Source organism: Sceloporus undulatus, chromosome 3 (genome assembly GCF_019175285.1).
Source record: "Sceloporus undulatus isolate JIND9_A2432 ecotype Alabama chromosome 3, SceUnd_v1.1, whole genome shotgun sequence".
Taxonomy (NCBI): domain Eukaryota; kingdom Metazoa; phylum Chordata; class Lepidosauria; order Squamata; family Phrynosomatidae; genus Sceloporus; species Sceloporus undulatus.
The window spans coordinates 223,513,064-223,539,975 of record NC_056524.1 but is presented as its reverse complement, the minus strand read 5'-3'; the positions used below and the strand labels follow the sequence as shown (position 1 = coordinate 223,539,975).

At 40.3% G+C, this 26,912-nt stretch overlaps 1 protein-coding gene across 2 annotated transcripts in view; it reads right to left on the bottom strand.

Annotated features, from left to right (window-relative positions):
• The window catches only part of LOC121926590 (high density lipoprotein binding protein), a 63,375-nt gene that overhangs the window by 22,754 nt on the left and 13,709 nt on the right, over window positions 1-26,912 (bottom strand). Inside the window, exons 2-14 of one of the 2 annotated variants that reach the window (XM_042459680.1) lie at window positions 19,955-20,015; window positions 15,092-15,204; window positions 12,948-13,102; window positions 12,159-12,374; window positions 9,522-9,728; window positions 5,099-5,314; window positions 4,300-4,506; window positions 3,797-3,904; window positions 2,769-2,873; window positions 2,178-2,256; window positions 1,505-1,644; window positions 1,114-1,218; window positions 617-730 (exon numbers count right to left, since the gene is read on the bottom strand). In XM_042459680.1, coding sequence (XP_042315614.1) covers window positions 617-730; window positions 1,114-1,218; window positions 1,505-1,644; window positions 2,178-2,256; window positions 2,769-2,873; window positions 3,797-3,904; window positions 4,300-4,506; window positions 5,099-5,314; window positions 9,522-9,728; window positions 12,159-12,374; window positions 12,948-13,102; window positions 15,092-15,167 — 1,728 coding nt within the window. In that variant the 5' untranslated portion in view covers window positions 15,168-15,204; window positions 19,955-20,015. Of the gene's footprint in view, window positions 1-616; window positions 731-1,113; window positions 1,219-1,504; window positions 1,645-2,177; window positions 2,257-2,768; window positions 2,874-3,796; window positions 3,905-4,299; window positions 4,507-5,098; window positions 5,315-9,521; window positions 9,729-12,158; window positions 12,375-12,947; window positions 13,103-15,091; window positions 15,205-15,409; window positions 15,429-19,954; window positions 20,016-26,912 lie in introns of those variants that run through there. The other variant, XM_042459681.1, reaches the window with a different exon arrangement.

Genomic DNA, 26,912 nt, shown 5'->3' with positions numbered 1-26,912 from the left:
GAAGTCGTACTGAAAGGGTCCTACAGCTCTATGCCTGAAACTGAGGACCTGTCAGGTTGCTTTCCAACGATCTATTCCCTCAACCCCCTGACCCAGCAGTATGGGCTCGCCAGAGGTCCCCCCAAAAAACCCATGCAGAATGTTTACCCCATATTGGGTCACTGGAAAGAGGGGGTCAAAGGAGCAGATTGTTGAAAAGCAAACACAGAAAACTCCTGGCTTGAGGCACAGGAGGCCGAGGTTGGGAGCCAAGGAAGGAGGAAGCTGAAGAAAAGGCCCTAGAGCCCACCTTCTGCATACCAGGAAGATACTGCCAGGTTGATTTTTGATGATCTGTTCACTCAAGCCCTCCTCCAGAAACATGGGCTCCCCAGAGGTCCCTAAAAAAATCAAGCACTGATCCATGGATAAGTCGACCCAGGTTTTCAGGGTAAATTTTTAAACTAAAATTTCTCAACTCATCATTGAATGTATAAGGTAAGTACATTGAACAGGTGAACAAGTTATCTCCATCACTTTGTGTGCACACATTTCTTATGAAATCATATCCACAATCCTAATACAATTAAAGAACAGTCAAAGTGAGAAAACCAAAGACATGAAAATTGTTTCCTACCAGATCTGCTACCATCTTCTGCATGTATTTTGTGCATTTTTCAACTTCATTCTTGGGTCCTCTAAGCTGAACAATGTCACTCTTTTGTGATGGATCTGGGAAATTGATAATAACCTGCAAGAAATATTTAAACCAGAGCAAGGTTATAAAAGTTACTGAGTTCCCGTTGGCTATTTCTACTGTGGAATCCATAAGGCTCTATGTCTGTCACTGAGATAAGGCAGTGACTTGCCTTATCTTTCATTATCTTCTTTAAGGTAAGTATTAATAATGGGTATTATCAATATTAATAATGGGAAATGAAATGCAGAAAGCCTAAGATCTCTAGCTTATTTTCTGTATGAAATGGGACCATGACAGGCTAAGCTGTTTCAGCTGAGCCTATGACAGAAATGTATTGTAAATATATGTGAACCATCAGTGCTCTCAATGGAAACACAGACATTATAAACATTAAGAAATGTAACACCTGAGTTTAAGAAAATGTCTTTTTTTACCTCTGGAAATTTGTCCCGTGTATCCCGAATCCGTTCCCCTTTCTGCCCAATGATAGTTCTATGGAATTTCTGGTCGATGATTAGGTCCTTAGTGCGTTCATTTTCCTGAGGGGTAAAAAGTCCAAGTATATTCTACAGGCTTAAAACAACATTCTCCTCTACTCACCCACACTTTGTAGTTGGTAGTGATTTACAAACTACATTGACAATCCACAAATCTCCTCACATCCATCTATCATCCAAGTACAGAGAGGAGGAATTAACTTTCTTACTTGCATGTGATCTGTGTATTTGTGTTAACATGCATGTGAAAAAGAGAGAGAAAACTGGCAGAAATACTTGCTGGTTAGCTCTTTTCATCTAGAACAGAATCCAGTTCTCCATGACTTACCATACGTGAAGCAAGTTCCAGCAGCTCTCTCTTGGCCTCTTGAACTCCCTGAGGGTCTCCTTCAATCCTGATGAGATTGCTCTTCTCATTGTCTGGAGGGATGCGCACAGACACTTTGTACTGATCCTTAATCCTGTTGACTGTAAATATAAAGATTCTGCTAAAAATACTTATCAACTGCATAACCTTTCCAATAAAAACCTCAGAATAAGATGGCCTCTCTTTTAAAGATTACATAATGTCTAAGAAACATAGGGCTATTATTACAGACCCTGTGCTGGGAGACAGAGAGTAGGAGTTCAATGTTCAATCAACTGGAGTTTTGAAAACAGGAAGCATTCATTGGTAAATGTGTGGTGGGACAAAGTGATATTTCCAGCAGTGTCTTTTCTGAAGATTCATATATTTACTGCCCACATCTTCTATAATGCACCATTTTGTTTCGCACAAATTGTTCTCCAATCAGCTAATTGATTGTTTGTCAATGAGCCATTCTTACAGTTAATTAACTCATGACTAAATTTCTGGGACAGTTCAGTTCTAGAGAATTTCATGAATTAGAGGTCCACATGAACAATAAGAGATTATATTCTAAGCAATGTATGACTAGCATAAACAACAATCAAACCTATTTTACGGAGAGCTGGGGGGGAATAACAAATAATTAACTCACTGTTGGCTCCACTCTTTCCAATCAGATGTCTGTGGAATTTATGGTCAATATTGATTTCAGCATAATCCATCCTATTTATCTGCAAAGAGAAGACCAGTTAGACAAAATCAAGAGCAATTGCATGATCCTCTAGCCCAAGAACAAAGGAATAAAAGTGGACAGCAATATCCACCATGACACAATAGCTAGCTAGCTAAAACTATGTCCAGATGTTTCACTGAGCTAAATAGCTCAAGCCTGAATAAAAAGCACACAGCTTGGGGACACTCAGCAGTTTCACCACTAATTTACCCAGGACACATTCTAACACAGCCTTTTGTTCTCCTTATGACCTTGCCATTGAAAAACTTTAACAGCCTCCTTTTGTCCTGAGGACTGCAGTCCTAAGCACACATAACAGATATAAATCTTTCTGAAACAGTGGTTTTGGTTTGTCACAAAATATAACCTGTACATTTATTCTAAATAGAATGCAAAAATCCAGACTTGGACTGTCTAAAAGACAAAGCTGATCTGCAATTTGCATCACTTGATGTTATCTTCCATTTCAGAAGATGGCTACACAATGAAGGCAATGGCTTGTCAACTCACCAGATCCTTGACCATGCTCTCAATTTGTTCTTGAGCCATATTCACATCCTCTGTGGGTCCTTCCAGAGTGATCTTATCTTCCCCTTCAGTAAATTCTATGTGAACCTTTGAATAAGGACAAAAAAATCATAATCAGGATAAAATTACTGAATTGGAATCAACCTAGTGTAATGGCAGGTGAGTACATATGGCTTTCTCTCATAAGAAGAGATAGTGCAATGCATTTCTATCTGGGCTTTCTAAAAATAGTAGTTGGATAGAATATTCTCATAGAGAGAAACAAATTTTAAGCCACTGGCTAAAAATAACTGAAGTCTAAATAACTTCATTTTATTAAAATCTACAAACTTTGTCTAAGAAACCACATGTTCATGGATTGGCTAGGGATAGGTGGCTCTTTGGGACAGTTTTGTTAGTGATGGAATATTCTTAGTGGAATTCCTTCCTTAGCCACCAGAACTCTCCTTTACTAAAATGTAGGTAGCAGTTGAAACTGTACCCCAAATCTGGATGGTATTTAATATAGAGGCTTTCTGTGATAATTGTGCTTGTAGTTCCTACTGTCGGAGTAATCTCTTCTGATTTCTCAGCTGTAGCTGACAAAAGTAATATTAAACCAAATCACTGGCCTCATATATCAGAACTATTAGAAGGTGTGCTCTTCCTCAAAGTTTTTTAACACATTTTTTCTATTCCTGCTAAAGATGTATAATTTCCCTCAAATCATAAGCTTTTTTGCAGTTACAGGGCATATACAGTATGCCCTTCCCTTACACAGGGAACCATTCTGGACTCCCACCCCCACCCACCTCCACCCCACGTAAGGGAAATCCCATGTATGATGGAGTCCTATTGAAAACAATGGGGCTTGTGCCTGCGGCGGGGGTACTATTGCCTCTTTCAGCGTGTGGCTTTCAGCGTATGCTGAAAGCTGTGTATGGCACACCCACGTATGACATGCATACACACTAAACCATTACTCTGGAGCAATTTCTCCAACCCAATGAGCCACTTTCAGAAGCTCATACCTTTGGCATTTGTTGGGTGATTTTGGCCAGATTTTGTCCTTTTTTGCCAATGATGAAACGATGAAGCCAAGAGGGGGCAGAAACTGAGGAGACTGTGAAACTGTTGGCCTGGAAAAGACATTGTTGGCATAGTGAACAATAAAATGTCAAGAAAAATATACACTATTCCTAACTATACAGACACTGACTATTCCATTTTCCATTCCAACCCAATATCCTGCTGCCAAATTCTCAAGCCAGATAACAAACAGGAAGTTGCAGCCTCCAGCAAGTCACATGGACACAGTAAGGCCATCATTCTATTGATTCTGGCCACCAACTACAAACATTTTTGTTGGGTTGGTGCAGGTTTACTGTACTACTGAATACACTGTGTGTATTCCGAACCATTGCATCTGATGAATTCAGCAAACAACCTTAATGACACACTTATTGTAACAAGGATTTGTTAAATAGGAAAAGGGAAATACCAGGATGTTCTATGTGAGCCACACTCTGTTTACCTTGGCATAGACCTCAGTCAGTGCCTGCCCAAGCTTTTCAGGTTCGCCACGCAATATCACAGTCTCCGAGCTGCTGTCAGTGGGTGGGATCTCGACCGAGACTCCAGTTTTCTCCAAGATCTCCTGCAGGGAGTTCCCCTTTGGGCCAATAACATATTTGTGCTGGGACTTCTTCACCTCCACAGCAATGGTAGTAGTCTTCTTTTTCTGTGGGGACAAAAATCATCCATCAAAAAAGTCATAGCAGATTAGCAGCAGAGCAAGGACACACAAACACATATAGCAACCTGTACATCTTTTATAAAAGAACCATGTAATATAGTAAGACAGCATCTCCTTTTCCCTTTTTTCCTTCTTTGTCTTCTTCCATATCAGAGACAGAGAGAAAAGAAAAAGAGAGGGAGGGGAAAAAAGGTGCAGTAATATCTGTGTGCAGTCTAGTAATGAATATTCACTTCCTGTGCTTTTGTTATGACTGAGAATCCTGCCACAGCTAAATAATCTTGATTAGTTAGCTAATCAAATGATCACTGGTTCTATGTGTGTGCTTTCATGCCCATGACCACAAAATGCCCTTATGAACTGATAACTGTAGCTAAGCTGTTCAAAACTAGTTCTTATGGAAGAATTAAGAGCTAGCCACAACATAAAGTTTCAGGGCAAAAAGAAAGCTAAACACAGAAGACCACCCCACAAATCAGAGAGAAGACACAGTAAAAATACCACTACAATGATGAGAGGATCTCTGAGTCTTCAAAGCTGCTCAATATGGTATCACACAAAGGCCACAAAGACATACCTTCTCCTCATAGATCTTCTTGACACGAGCCACTGCTTGGGCCAGCTGTTCTTTCTCTCCAGTGAAGACTATCTCTGTCCTGTTGACGCTAGGAGGTGGGATGTTTATTCGTGTCCCTGTGTCCTGCATGATCTCACTCACCAACTTATTGAAAGGGCCAGCAATGAAAGGATGGTACACTTTGTCCACTTCAAGCCTCTCTACTGCACGTTTATCCTGAGAAATAAAGTTTCATGTATATATTATTTACACACACACACAAAATTCTACAGCATGGTATTCGTCACCATTAGAAAAGTGTTCTGAGTGACCATTACGAAAGGATGACTAGCCTTTATTTTTAATGAAATCCCTACATACCTTAGTATGAAGCCCTTGAGCCTAAGGTTCACATGTCTTCAGTTTCTGCATATCTAAGTTCTTAATGATTACCCACCACCGCCACCTTCATCCTACACAGTGTGGTACTGATTATAACCAGAGTGAGCTGAAGATAAGTTGCTGTAAAAAGTATCCATGAATGTGAGAAAGATCTTGAAGACAGAAGTAATTTAGGACAGAGTCCAGAAGTACAGTATAAGGAAAGGGGAGGGAGGGTGGAATGACAGGATGATGCAATACAGTCAGCTGAGTTTTTGAAACTGCATCAGTGTTTAAATGCAATACTCCACATGAAACAAATAATTTGAGAATGGCACAGGAACTTTGGTTTGGTCTAGGATGCTTTACAAGTAGTGCCTGTCATATTCTGACAGCTGAAGAGGCCAAAGGAGCCAGGGATGTAATTCATTACAGAAATGTAATTAAATATACAAACAGAAATATATTTTAAATCCCTCATGGGAACATGTTATGGTTAGGAGACAAAAGAACAGCATATCTGTTCCAGAAAAACTTACTAATAAACAACCATTTGTCCCAGGAAACCTTGTTGTCTAACCATATCTAATTGTCTTGAGCAGCTCCATGGTTCAGGGATAGCTCTATGTAGTGATGGCTGTTATGGGAAACATGATATTATATTACCGTTTCCCTTAGGTCACATACATGTACAGTGGCCTAGAGTCTAACTCAAAAGTTAAAACTTTTCCATGTGACTAGACTTATACTTTATTTATTTATTTCCTTTCTATGTCACCTTTCCCCCAGAGTGGAAACCAACATGAGTTCCAAAGAGAGTCAATGAATAAATCTTCACAATAAAAAATTAAAAACAATTATCATCACATAAAATAGTAAAATCATTTAAAAGACACACAGAAGTTAAAAATAAATAAATAACACATCTCAGAAAGAAGCTCTCCTGCTTATAAATTAAAAAGGCGCGTAAACAAAAAGAAAGGGGAGCAGAGACTGGGTCCGCCTAGCCTCCCATGGAAGGAGGATTGCAGAGAGTGGGAGCAGCCATTGAGACGGCTCTGTCTTGTGCCCTCACTAAGTGAGCCTGTGGGGTGAGGGGAGAGAGATTGAGAAAAACCCTTCCCCTTTAGATCTTAGAAGCATGGCAGATTCATATGGGGAGATTATATGCTCCCTGGAACTGGCCTGTCAACATTCTGGCTGCAGAATTTTAGGCCCGCTAAAATTTTAGAAGAGTTTCCAAAGGCAGCCCCACATAGAATGTGTTACAATAATCCAAACAGGATATAATCAAGGCAAGTATAACGGTAGCCAGACTTAATGTCTCAAGGAATGGGTGCAGTTGGTGCACCAGTTTTAGCTATGCAAATCTCCATCCAAACTGGATGATTCTGTTGGGAGGCCAGAATGGAGATGCAGATGAAAGCAAGGTGTGCTTCAGATCTGACAATGGTATCAAGGGACAAGGTGTTGTAGACAGAGACAAATGCAGATGGCTCAGAAGCATGGCATGATAAGGCCTTGGAGACAGTGCATGCTGTCAGCTAGGAATTGTAGTATGGGAATGAGTTGGCAAGGGCAAGCATAATTGGCTAGGTACCATGATGATAGTACCAATATTAGTACTTAATGGAAATGATGATGATGAGCAAGGCAAGGAGGGTCAAAGTCACTGTGGAGATGAGGATAATCATAGCCCCATTTGCCGAAACAATCTTGAGCTGGAAATCTCTTATAGTAATAGCAGTGATACCTGACACAATGACATAAGGTCCTGAACTCTTTCTGCATCCAATCTTCTGTACCGAGTCCTTCTGTTGTGGTATCAATGCACTTCCCTCAGAGTATCAAAGTGGTACTAAAGCAGAGATAGAGCCCAGTATGCCCATGGGCTATAAGACTGAGAACGGTAGGATATGTGCACTGTTTTTGAGGTGGTGATTGGACACTGCGTCAAGTACAGATCAGGAGTTAGGAGTGGGAATCACGAGGAGGAATTGAGAATCTTCTCTTCTTACACTCTGCCCACCGAGATAGTCTGTGGGGACTATTCCTGCACCAAAGCATCAATGTTGTCTTCCAGATGGACCGAGAGGTTCAAAACTCAATGGAGACAGGAGTAGAAAGTTCCCTATCCAGAGCACCCTGATTAGAGGGTCTGGCTAGGCTAGAGTATGAAATGGCTCCAGACGTTGTGGCACCAGTACTTGGAATGTCAGTGAGAAAGCATTGACCTCCCTGCCTCTCTTCTTAAACCTCCTGTGAGTGGGTTGCTGAGGTTCACCAGAGAGTATCGAGGGATCTGTTCAGAGGAAGAGGCTCAGGATTAAGCAGTTGGCTCCAACACAGGATGGCCACAGACTCTCAGGCCTGGATACCAATTCCTGAAGAGACCGCTTGAGGGCCACTCAAACTGACAAGCCCAAAGAAGTCTTTATTTATGTGGAGCACAGATTTGGGGAGAGCCAATAATAATAATAATAATAATTAATTTGTTTTATTTATATACTGCTATTCTAAAGATCATAGCGGTGAACAGCAAGTAAGCTAATTAGCAAGTAAGCTAATTTGCCCCCAACAGTCTGGGTACTCATTTTAGCGACCTTGGAAGGATGCAAGCCTGAGTCGAGCTTGGGCCCTTTTGCTGGTCTTGAGCTCCCAACCTTGTGGTTTTGAGTGAATGGCTGCAGTACAGGCATTTAACCACTGCGCCACCAGGGCTCCTTCTGCGCCACCAGGGCTCCTTGGTGGAGACCCCAACAGAATCTGAATACAGCATTCTACTCTCAGCTGAGCAGCTTGTGCCTTTCAGGAGAATTTAAGCCAGGAAAAATGATTACATCATGCCTGAGGGGTGAATGGCTGGCAATGCAAACAAGCCCCTATGTTGTGCCTTTCTCCCAGGAACAAAAGGCACTTTGAATAGTCATTCTTCTATGGGATCTTACTCCTAGAGGACAAGCACTTCTTGAAGGAGACAGAGAAAGCCATAAGCTCTTGAGGGCACATGCACCCAAAATGATGAACTAGGCTGAAAATATAGAAGCCAAAACACAATGAGGGAAGTAAGGGAAATCTATATTCTGATAACTGAGAAAGTCAGCAGAAAAAATGCTCAGAGAACAGTTCCTGTCAATGCTGTGGCTGAGGCAGACAGAAAGGAGCTAAACAGGAATGGTGCTGGTTATGTGTGCCAGGAGGGGAGGGGCTACTGCCAAAAAACTTACCTCCTAGCTCTAAAAGAGTCTGAATGATGCACTGCACAGGTGCAGATAACCTCATTTCTCTGAATCACAGAGGCCACAAAGAAGAACGGTTCAGTACCAAGACAGCTTCCTTGAAATCAGATGGGAAGGATAGGCAGAGTTGGGTGAAATCAGCTATCTGTGTCACCACACCACAAAACTCCAGATGACCTCTCCCAGCAGTTTCATATAGATGCTAAACAGCATGGGAAACAAAACACAACCCCAAGGGACCCCACAGGCCAATGGACAGAGCATCAAACAGGAGTTCCCCAGCACCACCAGCTTAATTTGCCCCTCCAAGAAAGACAGGAACCACTACATAACCGTGCCCCCAAGTCCCATCCCAGAGAGTTAGATGAGATGGATAGCATGATCAATGATATCAAAAGCCACTGAGAGGTCTAGCAGAATCAACAGGAACACATTCCCCGTGTCCAGCTCCCTGTGTAGGCCATCCACCAAAGCTGCATTCGTCTCATAATCAGATCTGAAGTGAGATAGAAATGGATCTAGATAATCTGTCTAAGCCAGAAACCCTTCAGAACTGGGAGGCCACCACATACTCCAGAACCTTGCCCAAAAATGGAATGTTAAGAGACTAACCAATAATTTTAAGTAATGGCTTCACCACAACCTCTATTAGGCAGTAAGGCTTCCACACTGTCTGAGTTGCTCAGTATACATGCGTAAAAAACCTACTTTATTTCATATGTACTGTTTCAGCCATACCAATGCTCTGCAGAAGTCACTACCTTATCCAGAATACTCTCTCAAAAGAAGAATTGCTAACTGTTCTCACAGGTGCAACAGTTTACCTGCTCAGCAGAGATCAGCAGGATCTCATGTCGAGCCTTCTCAATCCCTTCCTTGGTGCCAGTGATCTTGATCTGGTTGCTGGGGTCATCCGGGCGGGGGATCTGGATCTTTGTAGCAGTTTTGAGCTCAAGGTCCTGCAATTTCTCTCCATTTTTTCCAATGACAAAGCGGTGATGTTCCTTGGGAATTGCCACCGTTGCTGAAGCCTACGTCAAAGAGTAAATAAAAAAGAAAGCTAGGTCCTACTCTAGGCACATCTCCACCAACTTGAGGCTGGACTTTAATATGGGACAATTGTCTTCTGCTTCTTCAGCTACCATGGAATGGAGAATGTGAACAGGGGCATCTTATCCCAGCACACAATGGAACAGCAGAATAGGGAGAACATGTATCTTCCTAAGTTCATCACTGTAAGCAGCTGGTGGAGATCAGAAGTCTATCCACACATTCAACACAATTTTAAATTTCAATGGTTGAGATTTTACTGAACTGTAATGTCAGATTATGAGTGACAGAAACTGCATGTTTGAGTTCTTCCACATATTAAAAATAAAAATTCCTACCTTTATCTCTCATGCATACATCCACTTATTTTATTAGTTTTAAATTTTATTAGGTTCCACCTTGTATTTTCCTAATAAACATTTTCTACATTCAAGGAAGGAGCAATCAGACATGCAAACAAAGAAAAAAAATATTTGTCCAGACTTCAATTTGAAGTCCAACAATCTAGAATAAGCTTTATTACTTCCTATATGTAACTTGACTGTATTATCTAGACCAGGGGTGGCTAAATTGGGACCCTACAAATGCTGCTAGAATGTAATTCCTATCACTTCCCAATGAGGTGAAATTTTTTCAGGAACTGTGTGGCTAGTGAACAAACTGTTCAGGGCTTTGTAATATATTGGTTAATTACACAACCCTCTCTGGCATAGAAAAACTCTCAGTTTAGCCTTTAACTCTGACCAAAGAAATTATAGTAATTTATTCTTAATAAAATTTAATAGATTTAGAAAAGTATCTAGCAAACACTTTGCACATTTATTCATTATAATTATGCTTATGTTAAAATACTAATGTTAAACTTGGGTTTGGTGAAGGCGTGGCTTTCTAGATGTTGTTGGACTGCAATTCCCAACAGTCCAAGCAACATAGCCAGTCATGAGGAGTCCAACATCATCTGGATGGTCACATTTCACCCACCCTGAATGGGAAGCCAGATAAGTTACAGTGATGCCTTCAATCAGGATTTTTCAGTTTCCATTATTCTACAATATTTATCTTTGTAGTCAACCCCCTTTGTAGTCATACATTTGAACAGACATCTTGTACTGTGCTAGTAAAATACTTTAAGTATCTATGATTAAGATGAATGGAACAAGAGCTAAAATGCATGGTTACTGTCAAATACTTGCAACTCTTGCCTCTGGATCAAATTGCTTTATAAGAATGCATGGACACCTTCTGATTCAGTCCAAAAGTCAATTTATTCCAGTTTCTTATTTTCTGCAATGTACAGTCAGTTGCCTCCAAAGCTTCTTAGAAAGACAGCAATGGCCCAAGGTCTCTGGAACGCTTACTAATGACATACTGTACTTGAACACAGAGGTTTCATTTAACTTTTACAGCTAATAACTACAGACAGACTTATCCTCCATGAACTAGGCTAATATTTTAAAGGTTAAACAGTCCCTGTTTACTATCTCTTGTAATAGAAAATATCAGAAGTTACTTCTGCATTGTACATATAAGTACATTGTTTTATCCATCCTGAATTTATAAGCAATTTCTCATTTCATTCAAGTGAAGGTATATGAGGCAGCATATGCACACTGAGTCATGGGGCAGTCCTTCTCTAATCCTGACAAATCCTTTGTCAAAAAAATGAGAATTCTGATTTCAATGCCCATTTTTTTCAATAGGGAACACTGCTCGAGTGGGGGTGGGTGAAATCTACTTCCCATTCATCAATATATCACATTTTACTATGGAAACTGAATCCAACGAATGTCCTTGGGGAGAAAAAGTAATGAATACAGCACATATAAGCATGAAGAGATTTGAGCTTCTGGAAGGGCATTACTTGCCTGAAATTGGCTGCTGGCAAATAACTGAGGAAGCCAAGATGGATTATAAACTATGTAATATAGGCCCTATCCAGATGGGCCCTTTGTGGCGCGTCCACGACACTCTAGGGTTGCCTTGGGGCGGCGTGTACACACACCCCGCAACCCTACCACATCATGCACATGCTGCAGTTGCACAGCGCCTCCAAACGGCGCTGCACAGCTGCAACATAATCATGCCATCTTTGGCACTTTGCGCCGCCACAAAAAGGAGTCACTTTTGGGAGCTCCTTCTTTGCTGGGCAGCAGTGCCGTGCAATTTGTTTGTTGCGGCACTCCTGCGCAGCAGAGAGAGGCGCCGAGGAGGCACCTCTTTTTGGCGGTACCCTGCCATAATTACTTTAAAAGTTTGGCATCTTTCCAGCTTACCAGCAGCACACTGAATATGCAACGCACAGGTGAGTTGGACCGTTAAAAAACTATCTTTGGCTTTATGAGCATCCACACTTTGAGAGTTCCATGACCAGAGAAGGCCAAACAAGAAGATATGACAACTGAATCACTTACCTGGGTCTGAAGCCGAGCCACAATCTCCTTCCGAGCCTTCATCACTGCTTCTAGCTTGCCAGAGACCATGATGGAGAGTCCCTGATCCTTTGCAAGAGAGAGTTCCAGATGCGCACCTGTCTTCTGCATGATGTCCAAGCAGATTTTGCCTTGCTCACCTTCTCCAAACTGGTTCATGTCCTTGTATTTCCTCTCCTCCAGTGGTACATGGAATACCTAACTCAAATAAAGCAATGTTTTATTCCATTAGGAATAAATATTAAGTACTAATGAAGATGTTTCCCATAATTCTACACTCATTTACCTGGGAGTAAGTCCCAGTAATCTAATTTATACAGTATGTACATGTACTGCCAAGAATCTAACTAATAGAAAAAATTCTGGACACAACATTTAAAAAAGGTGTGAATAAGGAAGTTTTGTATTGTATCACAATTTTTAAAAAATTATTTTTTCAGACTGGAAATGACTTTAAGAGATAAGTACATATCCTACCAGAGGACTAATGTTGTGCCATCTTGTTCCAGGGCCATGTTTTTAGTTGCTCAATGGAACCATTACTCAATCATGTCTTTCTCTACATACCCAAATAATTTGTTAACATCAAACATATGCTGCCTTTTGCAAGCAAATTAATTTGACCTAGTCAAGCAATCCTCTTGCACTTTATTATTCACAACAATACAATAGAGAGGGAAAGTATCTGCCTTCAGCTCTTTTTTCAAAAAATGCCTGTGTTGCATTCTGAGGGTAGCAAAACAAGCCATTGGGAAGAAGAGGGGACCCAACCTGAGTGATAACAGAAGCCTTGATTGGTCGGATTTTGCTCCAGGCACCGGTAGGTTCCTGGGTTGGCTCCAAACATGCAGCTTTCTCAGGGAGAGGAGGGAAAGCGTCCTTGTAAGTTGGAGGGTCATTCTCTTCTTCAGCATTTAAAGCTGTAACTAGAGTAGAGAAACCAAGGAAACAAAGAAAGATTTCATGGATGTACAGTCATCACCACTATTCTCCTTCCCAACACTGCAAATTTCTTTTTAAACGTACTCTGTTGTTTTATGGAAGAAAAACAGACCCTGGTTACATAGTCAGAATAACTGGCTTAAAATTAGGCTGCTTTCAGTTTTCTAATCCACAAGTAGTAATTTCTGTCAATTAAGAGATGAGGAAGTCCACATCTCTTAAAAAATAGTTCTTTCTACCCCAAGACACATTCAGGTACTCGTGCACATTGCACCTCTTCCTCATTACAACCAAAGTATTGTGGCATGTAAATTTGTTGAAAAGAGCAAGCAGATGACCAATTTAACTACTTCGAAGATTGGAATAGCTCACCTGATAATTATTTCTAAGCTGTTGTGTAACAGATCTCAAACTGCCTTTTGAATTAGCAAGTTATTTTCATATTGGGGTAAGAACAGCAAGAACAAGTACAAGACTAAGGGGCAAAGCAGTTCTGCACAATATGCCAGCTTGGGGGTGGCATGGGGGCATGGCATTTAGATGACACACTCCCCAACACCACCCCCAAGCTGATGTCATGCTGCCTGCCCAACCACACAGCGGACAGTGTTGTGGTGCTCTAGCATTCATACACTGCATGAGTGCAGAAAAGCTGTAACTACAGAGGAAAAGCCACCCTTTTTCCGGAGCAAAATGGAGCAGCATTTTGCTGCTTTTTTGCACCAGAAAAAAATCTGGATTAGAGCCATAGTGTGCAGTTGTTGCAGTCCCAATCCAGCACTCAAAAGGGTGGTGTCAAGTTGCCCCTTTACGGCCACCTGTTCCCATGTACTTTTGTTAATATTTACTAGTGGAGTAGTGCATTCACGAATAACTCCAGTTTTGCTTGCAAGTTCCGACCACTGACACAGCTATGTTGTACCATCGACGCATAAGAATCTTTGTCTATCACTCCATGCTACTTTCATGCTACTTTCACACAGTTTCGTCTATCCTCTATTGAAAACAGGGACATGGAGCATGTGGCTACAAAGATGTTGCTGTACTGATCACTCACCGACTATGCTGGTTAAACATGATGGGAGTTGTAGCCCAAGACCATCTAGAGCATGAATACTCAACCCTTTGGGCCTCCATATGTTTTAGACTTCAATTCCCAGAAGTCCCAGTCAGTATGCTCATTGTTCAGGAATTCTGGGAGTTGAAGTCTCAAAAATCTAGAGGACCAAAGGTTGAGAACCACTGATCTAGAGGGACATACATTCTCCATTCCCAATCAGGACCATATCTTGATTGACAAAATATCCTGCTATTTGCTCACACTTACAAAATTCCATTTACTAAGACTTATAAGATAATTTAGCTCAAATTCTGTTCTAAGTAAGGATCCTGTCTTTTTCAACCCAAGGCCTCAATTAAATTTTAGAGAAGTTCTGAGTCTGCGTTTTAACGGTAAGTGGTTGGGACCAGAAATGCCAGCACATGTTATTAAAGCTCTTACTAGAAATAACTTAGCCTTAGCAGAAGCATTTCAACATTTGAACTGTGACTCCCAATTCTGGGACCTCAGATGTTCTTGGATTTCCATTTCCCCAAAGCCCTAGATAGTATGATCACAAATTAAGGATTTTGGTGTTAATAGCACAGCAATATCTGTAAACACAAGATTCAAAATGTGGAGTATACAAATATGCTATATGGAAAAAGGGTTGAAATAATAGTGCCATACACACAGGAACAGCTTAGCAAAATTAAAAGAACTAACATTAACTTCTTCCATATCCAGTAACTTGAATTCTAAAGCAGTTTGATTGTTAAGATTAGTGCCATGTTAGTATAAATTTTACAGTTCCATTCAAGAATCAAGAAAAATGGCTTCTGCAAAAAGTAATTAAGCACTGCAGCAGGTGGTACAACTTTTGTTCAGCAACTTGCAACTAGGATTTGACAATAAATCTGTCTTTTCACCTTACCTTTCACTTGTTGCTGAGCAAGACCGCTGCGATGTTCAGCGAAGCTTTCCTGGGTCAAAACTGCCACAGAGCTCATGGTCGATTTCCCACCCACACACAATCCGGGTATGCCACTAGTGATAAGAAAGGAGACTGTCATGATAGTCACCGCTTTAAGAACAAAACAAAACTAGCAAAGTTCCTTGGTTTAATAAGCAAGTGGAATCACTAGTTCCCAAGCACAACAATTTATCACAGAGATTATAAGTTGTGCCATGAAACTCTGTCCACTACCTTGGCAAAAGAGTGGTGTATGCTATCATTGTTGCATAGTGTTACCTCTATAAATTCTCCAAAGCTGGGAAAGTCTCTATAATAGCATCATGGCACTTAAAGAGAACTAGAAGCACTAGTGGAGGGATTCAGTAGTCCAAAATATCCAAACTCTGTACTTTTCTCTGTGAGAATAAGGAATTTCACAATTTAGAAGGACAAAAGGCTAGAATAGCAAAGTATCAACAGTTTCTATGTATAAGATTCAATGTAAAGTGAAAGATATTCCCACCTAAGGAAACTGTTGACTAAAACAATGTGTCTCTGTTAGATCTACCATAATGTGCTATTACAGATATAATTCCAGACCCCCCCCTCTCTCTCTCTCTCTCTCTGTGTGTGTGTGTGTGTGTGTGTGTGTACATATCAGGGAGCAGGAGTGAAAACTGGGGCTACATAATCTCCTTCTCCATGAACTTTCAATAAAAGCAAGAACCTCTGTTAGTGTTATGGTGTGCCTTAAAGTCATTTCTGACTTATGGGACCCCTAAGGTGACTCTATCATGGTTTTTTTTTAGCAGAATTTGTTCAGAGAGCGGTTGCCCTTGCTTTCTTCTGAAGCTGAGAGAGCGTGATTTGCCCAAGGTCCCCCAGTGGGTTGCTATAGCCAAGCAAGGATTCAAACTCTGGTCTCCCATTGTCCTAGTCCAACACTGACACCACTACTATGTGCTGGCTCTTAAGAATCCCTGTATATATGGATTTATGTGTATAAGCCCCAGTTTACAGGTGGAGTGAGAGAGGCAACTTAGCATGAGTCAAACACTTGTTTCCACAACTACATACTTGTGAGTTAAGCATCCTTGTTGTTTCTTATAGACCTGGGTCTTCCATGAGATATGTTAGAAACAATATTATTGTACATGAAACAATATTCTGAATTTTGTTATCTGATCTATGAAATGCTATATTAGTATAGGATATTGAGCCTCTAGTTCATTATACTGACATCAGCCAGTTTCAGATATGTCAAAATAAATATAGGTGTCCATTTTGTTTTGTTTCATTACCTTGTAGCATGCAAGCCATTTTGGCTAATAGGTATTCACCAGAGAACACAGCAAATCAGTCAGTGTAGCGGTTTGAGCACAAGACTATAATTCTGGAGACCAGGGTTAGAATTCTGGCTAAAGCCATGGAAATCCACTGAGTGACTTTGGGCAAGTCACACTCTCTCAGCCTCCGAGGATGGCAATGGCAAACTTCCTCTGAAGAAACTTGCCAAGAAAACCCTGTGATAGGTTTGCCTTAGGGTTGCCATAAGTCAGAAATGACTTGTAGTTACACAACAACAACAAGAAACGTATAGTATTTTTTAAAATCCTGTTATACTAGGAGTAGACAACTAGTGGTTTTCCATGGGTAGCTGAACTGCAGCTCTCATCACTAGCTATGGTGGCTAAGAATGATGGGAGTTGCAGTTCAGAAAGCTGACAAGGTCAAAAGGTGCCTAGCTCTTAATTTGACAAATTGTCTTCAGATATCTAATGAAAGAAACTGATTGCATGTTATGTGAGAATCACTTCCCATTTAACCCTACTACTTGTCAATTATAAGAACTGAGCAATACCCATCTAAATTATGAGAAATTGTACATAAACCCTTTTAACTGACTCAAATATGGCACATTTCTTTTTAAAGTAATCTGGATATTTAAAAAGACTATCTAGACTTTCTTCAATTATTTTATTAACTTTCTCATGTCTTTCTAAAACTGTGCATATTGTTTTAAATAATAAATAATAATAAAACTTTTATTTATATACCGCCTTTCCTTCCGATCAAAGAGGTTTACATCATTAAAATTCTATGATCCAAGTCATAGTACAATTATCAAACAGTCCATACAATTCAAGAAATAAAAACATATATAATGACAGTCGGGCATTGGATAAAAAACTTCATCCATTAGGGACCAGATTCTACAAATTGGAAGGGTATGCTTTCCGGAAGAGATAAGTTTTTAATGCCTTCTTGAAGGTCTCCAATGTCGAGCTCAGGCGAATCTCTTCTGGAAGCACATTCCAATGAGTTGGAGCCATTGTAGAATAAGCTCTTTGGTGTGTCACTGCCAATCTTACTTTTGGCCATTCAAGGACATATTTCCCTGTTATTCTGAGGGTGCGGGGCGGATTATGTAGGGAGAGACGCTACATAAAACAGTAATATTTAGTGTATGTTCCAAGCAATACTATGCCTTCTTCATATCATAATGGCTCTCTTCAGTATTTGACAGGCTAGCTTTAAAACAAACCTGAAGAGTTAAAATCTGTATCTTTTGACAAGTCAATCTGTATTCCCAATACAGCTCAGGAAGATTTTTTATTACATTCCACATTCTGCAATTTTAGTACAGTGCACCCGCGTTATATGTGAATGCATTATACGTTGCTTTCAGCATACGCTGAAAGCTGTGAGGGAGCCGCGCGGGACGCAGGGGGCAGTGTGTCCCATTTAGATGAACGGGGCACGGGCCCGAGGCATGCACGCCACTACATGCACAAGCCCCATTACTTTCAATGGGGCTTGAGCATAAGCAGTTTTTTTACGCGGGGGGGACGGACAGGGAGCAGAACAGATTCTCCGCATAAAAAAAGGGTGCACTATAGTTCAAAAAAGTGCTATGTGTAACTTAAATATAAGCACTGAGAAAATAATTAAAATACTCATATTCACTGCATACCTTCTTTAAACAAGATTACTGTATACAGAATTGTGAAATTCACGAAGGATTGATGGGCACTGCAAGAATCAAAATTTAAAGTGACTACAGTCGACCCTCTGTATCCACTGATTTTTATTCACAGATTCAATAATCCACAGCTTGAAAGTATTTTTAAAAAATATCAATTGTATTAAGCAAACCTTGATTTTGCCATTTTATATACAGTGGTGCCTCGGGTTACGAAATTAATTCGTTCCGTGGCACCGTTCGTAACCCGAAAAGCCTTCGTAAGGCGAATTGCCATAGGCGCTAATGGGGAAAAGCCGCGATTCCGTGCGAAAAAGCCGAAAAAAGCACCAAAAGTTTTTTCGTAACCCGAAAAAACATTCGTAACCCGGAACAATGTTTTCCTATGGGATTTTTTCGTATCCCGAAAATTTCGTAACCTGGGTATTTCGTATCCCGAGGTACCACTGTATAAGGGACATCATTTTACTCTGTCACTGTATTTAAGGGGACTTGAGCATCAATGGCCTTGGTATCGACGCGGGTTCTAGAACCAAACCACAGTATATCAAGGGTCCATTGTACAAGGACTGACCGAAGCCAAAGGGTGCTCAACAATGGTTCCTTTTCATCCTGGAGAGAAGTGACCAGTGGGGTCCCACAGGGCTCTGTCCTGGGCCCAGTGCTATTCAACATCTTTATCAATGACTTGGATGAAAGAATTGGGGGCATACTTATCAAATTTGCAGATGACAAAAAACTAGGGGGAGTAGCTAATACCCCAGAGGACAGGATCAAAATTCAAGATGACCTGAATAGACTAGAAAGCTGGGCCAAAGCTAACAAAATGAAATTCAACACAGAGAAATGTAAGGTACTGCACTTAGGGCAGAAAAATGAAATGCATAGGTATAGGATGGGGGACACCTGGCTGAATGAAACTGCATGTGAAAGGGATCTGGGAGTCCAAGCAGACCACAAGTTGAACATGAGTGAACAGTGCGACGCAGCAGCTAAAAAGGCCAATGCAATTTTAGGCTGCATCAATAAAAGTATAGTGTCTAGATCAAGGGAAGTAACAGTGCCACTATATTCTGCTCTGGTCAGGCCCCACCTGGAATATTGTGTCCAGTTCTGGACACCACATTTTAAAAAGGATGTGGAGAAACGGGAGCATGTCCAAAGGAGAGTGACTAAAATGGTGAAGGGTCTGGAAGCCATGCCCTACGAGGAACGACTTAGGGAGCTGGGGATGTTTAGCCAGGAAAAGAGAAGGTTAAGAGGTGATATGATAGCCCTGTTTAAATGTTTGAAGGGATGTCATATTGAGGAGGGAGCAAGCTTGTTTTCTGCTGCTCCAGAGACTAGGACCCGGAACAATGGATGCAAGCTACAGGAAAAGAGATTCCACTTCAACATTAGGAAGAACTTCCTGACAGTAAGGGCTGTCTGACAGTGGAACACACTTCCTCGGAGTGTAGTGGAATCTCCCTCCTTGGAGGTCTTTAAAAAGAGGCTGGATGGCCATCTGTCAGGGATGCTTGATTTAGATTTCCTGCATGGCACAGGGTTGGACTGGGTGGCCCTTGCGGTCTCTTCCAACTCTATTATTCTATGAGTCTGATATGCATACTCTTTTTATGCAGTGGGCCCGCCCTATAGGCGGGCTTCTAATCCACAAATTTGCCCCCCATTGATCATCATGCCCCATCCTGTATTATTCATTGACGGCAACATGGATGTGCACATGCTGAACTGTATATCCTTATGTCACCACCACTGAATCATATGGGGTGCAATCATCCACATTTTTAGCATCTGCAGGGCTCCCTGGAATTGAACTCCCACAGGGTCCAATGTACACATATGTTTAAACTTACCAGCTAAATGGTCAGTAGCCAGAAAGTCCGTCCTGTGAGCTGTCTGTCAGCCTGCCAGCTTCTGTTTTCAAAAAACGGGGAAATTGATCAGCTCTTTAAAGTACTAAAATTCTATTATCATATATGTAATAACATAATTTTACTGGGCAGGAAGTTACTCAGATAAATTTGAGCTAGGATCCAATCTGTGAAGTATTGTCTGGAATCCTCTTGAGGAATTAAGGTGACATAAATGTAGTTGTAAAGTAATTTTACTTTCCCAGAGAGTGCAGAAATATGGACTCCTAGCTCAGCCAGTCATTTCTCAAGCGTGTACCACACACACACCTTTCTCCTCTACTTCTGACACAGTGGGTGGAGACCTAATTGATTGTGGCACAATGGGTAAGCTCAAGGGCATGGCACCTATTGCTCAATCAGTTGTGCAATTGTGGGATCTAGTGTAACATGGTGTCTTACATCTACACTATGCTAAAAGGGAATAACAACTTTGCATTTTTTTAAAAGTTTGTAACACAGTTCAACAAGACCTCCTCAAAAGAATACAGTAAAACAATAACAGCAGCCAACACACTGGTTTAAGTTTTAAAGTAATTTATCCATTCAGTACTTCACTATTGCTGTTCACAGAGTGTTATAACAATGTTGGATAATATACAATTAACCTGTCTTAAAACCAAGTTTCTGCCAACGTAACTTTTTAAAGAAACCGATCTTTGTGTCAATTATTTCTTGGGTGCACTTACTACAGCAAAGAGTCATGCACTGTCCACATCATACTATCAAATCCTATTGTAAAGACCAATTAAAGTTAGATTTCCATATTGGTGATGTGACACAGCTCCCCTCAGCCCCCCCTTTTTTGCACAAAAGTACCCCAAGTTAGGATAAGAAACTGTAGATTAGTAGCAGATGTCAGATATGAAATTTCTGGCTGCAAAAGCATCTCCAACTGTGTGACATACAGAGTCAGAGAAACCAGAAGATATTAAAACCTGCCAAGAAATCTTACATCAGTCAGAAGATAGGAATGTAGTTTAGTAGAGCCTCACTGAATCAAGAACACACTTAAAACTGGAGACTGAGAAAAGCAAAGAGCTCTATAAAGTTAGCTCTGACAATTTTAGATCCCCAACCCCAACAATGCCCAACTCATGCACTATACAGTACAGTATAACTGCCTGGTTTCTTGAACTCTAAATACTGTACTTTTGCACATGAGAAGAACTTCCAACTTAATCAAAGATCTTTCGAGAAGAGTGGTTAACCCACAAGACTCCATAACTACCCACATTAGCCACATTGCAGCGAAACCAACAGATGGTCCTATGACACTTTAAGAACTAATGAATGTATTATAACATTTACAGACAGTCAAACTGCAAATACCTGTGCCACTGGGACAACCTGCTCAAACAACTAAGCAAACAGTCACAGAAATGGAGTCTTTGTTGTTGTGTGCTTTCAAGTCATTTCCAAGTTATGGTGACCCTAAATAAAATCTATCATTGAGTTTTCAGAGGCTGAGAGTGTGTCACTCACCCAAACTTACTCAACAGGTTTCCATGGGGAACTGAACTCTGACTTCCAAGTCCAACACTCAAACTACTACACCATGCTGGCTCTTTGGAGAAAGTCTACTCAGTGTTTATGGGTAGGGTTACTATCTACTTGGAACATTGCAACAATAGGAGCATTCTCAATTTGAAAGAAGTGGGAGCATTCGGTATTTCCTTAACCTTTAACACTAAATTTGAAATGTGTAATTTTGTCACCTAGGTAATATGCCCTCAGTACTCCAAAAGAAAAAAGAAAGGACAAAAAGCTTAAAACAGTCATTTTGGGGCAGCAGAGAACAAAGGTTTAATTCAAATCCATAAACCTGAGCTGGGCACCACATATTTGCAACAAAGATGGGCCTGATACTGGTTTTAAAAAAGTAGGGTCCAAATGGTAATTGAAAAGATATACAATTGCTCACAGGAATTGTGACCAAACACAAAAGTGGGGTAAGCTGAGTTTTTACCACAAGGTCAACTCAGGATAGACAAGAAGAGCATGTGCTCTGTCAATCTGCAAGATAGGTTACTGTTTCAAAGAAGTGGGGTTTAGCTGGAAACTGTAGTAGCACTTAAGACTCTTATGGAACAGAACACACTTCTGTTGGTGCATCTGGGCAATGCTAAAACTCGCATCATATAATATCGACTATATAACTCAATGGAATAATACAGTAAAGTAAATAAGGAGCATTTTAACTATGCTATCGGCTTTCCAATGGATTTTAATTAAACTCTTTACTGAGATTCAGGGAAATGGTCCTGGTACTTCTGGCTTAGCCATGATGAACAAAACAGGAGCTATCATGCAATACTCTCCTTACTATTAAGAGCAGCTTCACACCAAAGTGTCAACAGTCATTCCACCCTTCTTCTTACCACATCCGATGCCACACAGAGAGGAGCAGTTTCTTCTTGCCCTGGCACTTTTCTTGGAACTTCTTTAGAACTAGGCATGAGTTTAATGCTTTGTTCTGAGAAGACCAAACTTGAGTCAAAATGTATGAGTACTGTCACCTGATTTAGAGCTTGCCCAACAGGAATATAACCTTGTTGCACAGCTGCTAGTTTCACTGCACAGCCCACAGAAGCTGCAGAGATTTGCCTAGTAGTCAACACCAGAGACTAGAGACAACATATTTACGAACAAAATAAAATCTCTCGGGAGTGAATTACTGCTGCATCATTAACAAAAGTTAATAAGAGTATCCTCAAAAGTTCATGCTAGGTCAAAAGGAACTATTGCTATCAGACTAACAATCATCACAAGTTTACTAGATGTCTTTTTAGTAACAAACTCGTGGAAAAACTCATGTAAGAATTAATAAATCCTAAACACTGATCTATTCATTAACAACATTTTTTAAAAAAAATTATAAAGTTAAAAGAGGCTACAGATGGCAAAAACTAGTGGTAATTACTATTAAGACTGAAAAGTGATACAGTAGGAAGAATAAATGACAAAGGCATAAGCAATCATAAACTGAACATGCAAATGCTTGCAGTGAAACTACTCTGTCAAGTCAATTTGGGACAGCCAACATGCTTTCCATGCTCCACACCTGGATTTAGGCTAGACTGAGCAAAATGTCAGAGCTGCACCCTTCAGGCCTTGCAGTACCCCAAAAAGGATGGTATAGTAACTGAAGACAGAAAGGTGACTGAGCTAGGTTCTGATGGCATCTCCCTTTTTTTCTCAACTTGCAGACATTAAATTGTGCAGGCATACACAATTGTGGAAAGCTGAAGTATTAAAACATGAACTATCTAAAGAAGCCTGAACACCTGTCTGGTTTTTCAGGTGTATATTAACCTTTATAAACAAAACAAACAGCAAAAAGGAAGGGAATTGCCAGGATGTTAACCAAAAGCCCTGATAGTAAAACTGTGCAGTGATGTACAAGACATGATAATCACACTGATCCAATAAAATGATAGAACAAATTATTGGGGATGGGTGGGGGCTGTAGAAATGGAAAGAAAGTGATATCTTAACAATACTTCACATAGCTTGGTGGAAGGTTTAGAGGTATGGAAAACAGTTGTGAGATGCAGCCAGTTGGAAAAAAAAATACAGGTATTTTGCATCAAAAAGAAAGATAACCCTGACTCAAGATTTGTAAAGGAGAAAATAAAATCCAAGGATGATATAAAGGGGAAAGTGGGCAAAAGGAACTGTATCCATTTAAAATATATGTCATCATTCAAGACAAAGCCTCCAGTGGTTTACAAAGGCTAATTAGTTTTCTATATACAGCAGGAAAAATTAGCTTCATATATGTAACAGTTCTACTAACATCCAAATTATTTACGATACAATCCACTTCCAAGGCTTGGTTGTGGTCTTCTCCTTCATGGAACTCTGGACAATAAACACATTTGGACAGAATAACACAGATAAAAGGGAAGCAGGGAACAGCAGCTGCAGTATTGAACATTACAATAGCAGGAAACTAGTTTTCACTGGATAAAGGAAAACAATTAGAAACCCAAGATGCAAGGAGGAGAAAGCAATGCATCACTGTATACCACACTGTTAGTCAAAGGAAGACACAACACTTCAAAACCTGAGTGAGAAGACCTGTGATCTAACCTGCCAGAACAGTCGGCCCTCCATATACAAGGAATCTTTATCCACAAATTCAACCATCCATGGCTTGAAAATATACTTTTTAAAAATATATACATTAAAAAAACAAATAAACCTTAATTTTGTCATTGTATATAAGGGAAAATCAAATGTAATCAAATGCTATTGTGGAAAGCGAATCAAGGTCATAGAATTTGATTTTCTTGGCAAGATTTGTTCTGAGGAGGTTTGCCTGCATCTTCTTCTGAGGCTGAGAGAATGTGACTTGCTCAAGGTCATCCAGTGGGTATCAATGGCCAAGCAGGGATCCGAACAATGATCTCCAGAGTCATAGGACAACACTAAAACCATTATACCATGCTGGCTCGCAACCATGTTAGTTTTGAGCCTGTCTCACATTCTAAAAAAAGATGTTAGAAGAAAAAAGATCTCGTGAAGTAAGTTAAGAAGCAACCTTCAATGAAGGCAAGTCATCACTCATTTGGTTCATATGATCTGCCTGAGGGCAGGGCAGAGAAAGAGGCATAGTAATGGATATTTGTGCATCCAACAAAAGAACTCCATGCTAAGTATACATTTAGCTCAATGCTAAGTAAAATCTGGAATGGACAACCAGTCTACAATAGAGTACTGAGTCCCAAAACTAAAATACAGTATAACTTCATGTACATTTTTCTGTTAAACTATTCTGTATTAAAACCTCATTGACATATTGGATGTCAAGCCACAATTGGTGAAAATGTCGATCTTTTAATGACAATACTTTCCCAATACAATGCCACGCACAAGTAACTGTGGTTTGAAGATTATGATACATTTATTGATCGAGTGAGTTGTCACTACGATTCAGCAAAGAAATCTGCTTTCAAATTTCATGCAACTACTGGCAAAAATGTATTTCAGGGTGGGTTGATTTGATTTCTGAGCAGAGATGCACATAATTGTAGTGTACTAATAATATACCATATGCAGCTGCTATTAGAAGAGACTTCTATAGTGTAAGGAGGAATGTAAAAGTGTGGGATACTGCCTGTCTTAAAGCAGAGCACAACAAGGCCAATGTTAAGCTCTGTGGATAATCTTGGTGATCCATAGTCTGGAAACTCCTAGATTCAAGCCAGTTCCTAGGACCAAGAGAAAATCCATAACAATCAAAAGCATAAATTGTGCATCACTACACAGCCAACCTGGGAATTTCTGAGATTACTTTATACAAATTAGGCAGAGTAGCTAATACCCCAGAGGACAGGATCAAAATTCAAAAAGACCTGAATAGACTAGAAAGCTGGGCCAAAGCTAACAAAATGAAGTATAGTGTCTAGATCAAGGGAAGTAACAGTGCCACTATATTCTGCTTTGGCCAGGCCTCACCTGGAATACTGTGTCCAGTTCTGGACATGACAATTCAAAAAGGAAGTTGAGAAACTGGAGCGTGTCCAAAGGAGGGCGACTAAAATGGTGAAGGGTCTATGCCTTATGAGGAACAACTTATGGAGCTGGGGATGTTAAGCCTTGAGAAGAGAAGGTTAAGAAATGATATGATAGCCATGTTTAAATATTTGAAGGGATGTCACATTGAGGAACAAGCTTGTTTTCTGCTGCTCCAAAGAACAGGACCTGGAACAATGGATGCAAGCTCCAGGATAACAGATTCCACCTCAACATTAAGAGGAACTTCCTGACAGTAATGGCTGTTTGACAGTGGAACACACTCCCTTGGAGTGTAGTGGGGTCTCCTTCTTTAGAGGTCTTTAAACAAAGGCTGGATGGCCATCTGTCGGGGATGCTTTGATTGAGAGTTCCTGCATGGCAGGGGTTTGGACTGGATGGCCCTTGGGGTCTCTTCCAACGCTACGATTCTATGACTGAAATATAGAATTTAGGTCAAAGTACTGCACAGCTATGATGCCATTTTATGTGTTTAAAAGAGAAGATCTTAACACAGATCTACTTGTTTCAAATCTTCTTACTTTTAACAATTACTTTAAAAAAGTTTAATAGAATTTAATTTTGTTAAAATAAACATTTTTAAAAATCTTCATTTGTTTTTGGTATTTTGCTTTGTCCTAAGATTGGTAGATTTTTGGTACAGGAGACTCTTAGTTACACAACTTTATCTTGACTAGCAGGGCAGGTCAAATAACTCTTCACTTCAAAATCCTCAGGTGACATAGCAAAAAAGTAAATAATAGATAACACTGCTTATCTCTTAGTTAAACCACCCATTCAGCTTTATTTTTGCAACAGAATAATGTAATCTGTGACTCTGTGCCTCATCTGTTTGCTTTATATTTGGGGGGAAAGAACACTGTGCTCTTGGACAACCCTTCTCTCCGCAAAATGTGGAGCATTTACTGCAGGCAATCCTCAAATCCACTTTCTATTAGATCTGCCATGTCATAAAGATAAACCTGCACCACCAAAAATAGAAGGAAACAGAATGCTCAAGAGCAATGTTATAGGGAAACAAAAAGAAAAGCTTGAACTGAGAAATGGACATCAGACTGCAAAAACCTCAAAAGAAGCTGGAAGGAATAAAGTATCTGTGCATGAAATGGGAAATAACAAGGGAGATCTGCACTGCAAGAAAACATAAGAGGAAGGAAAATAGAAATTGTAGAGAGGAGACCAAATAAACCATAAAGGTTTAAAATAGAATTTCCCAACCTGGGGTGCCCACACCCCCAGGGACTGCAAGATGGAATTTCAGGGTGTGTGACAAAGAGTGGTTTGTGTCCTTGAGTGAGCCAGCTCCCAGTGTGCCTTGAGAAGTGGTAGTAGGTGGTTGTGTTGAATAGATAGTAGTGCC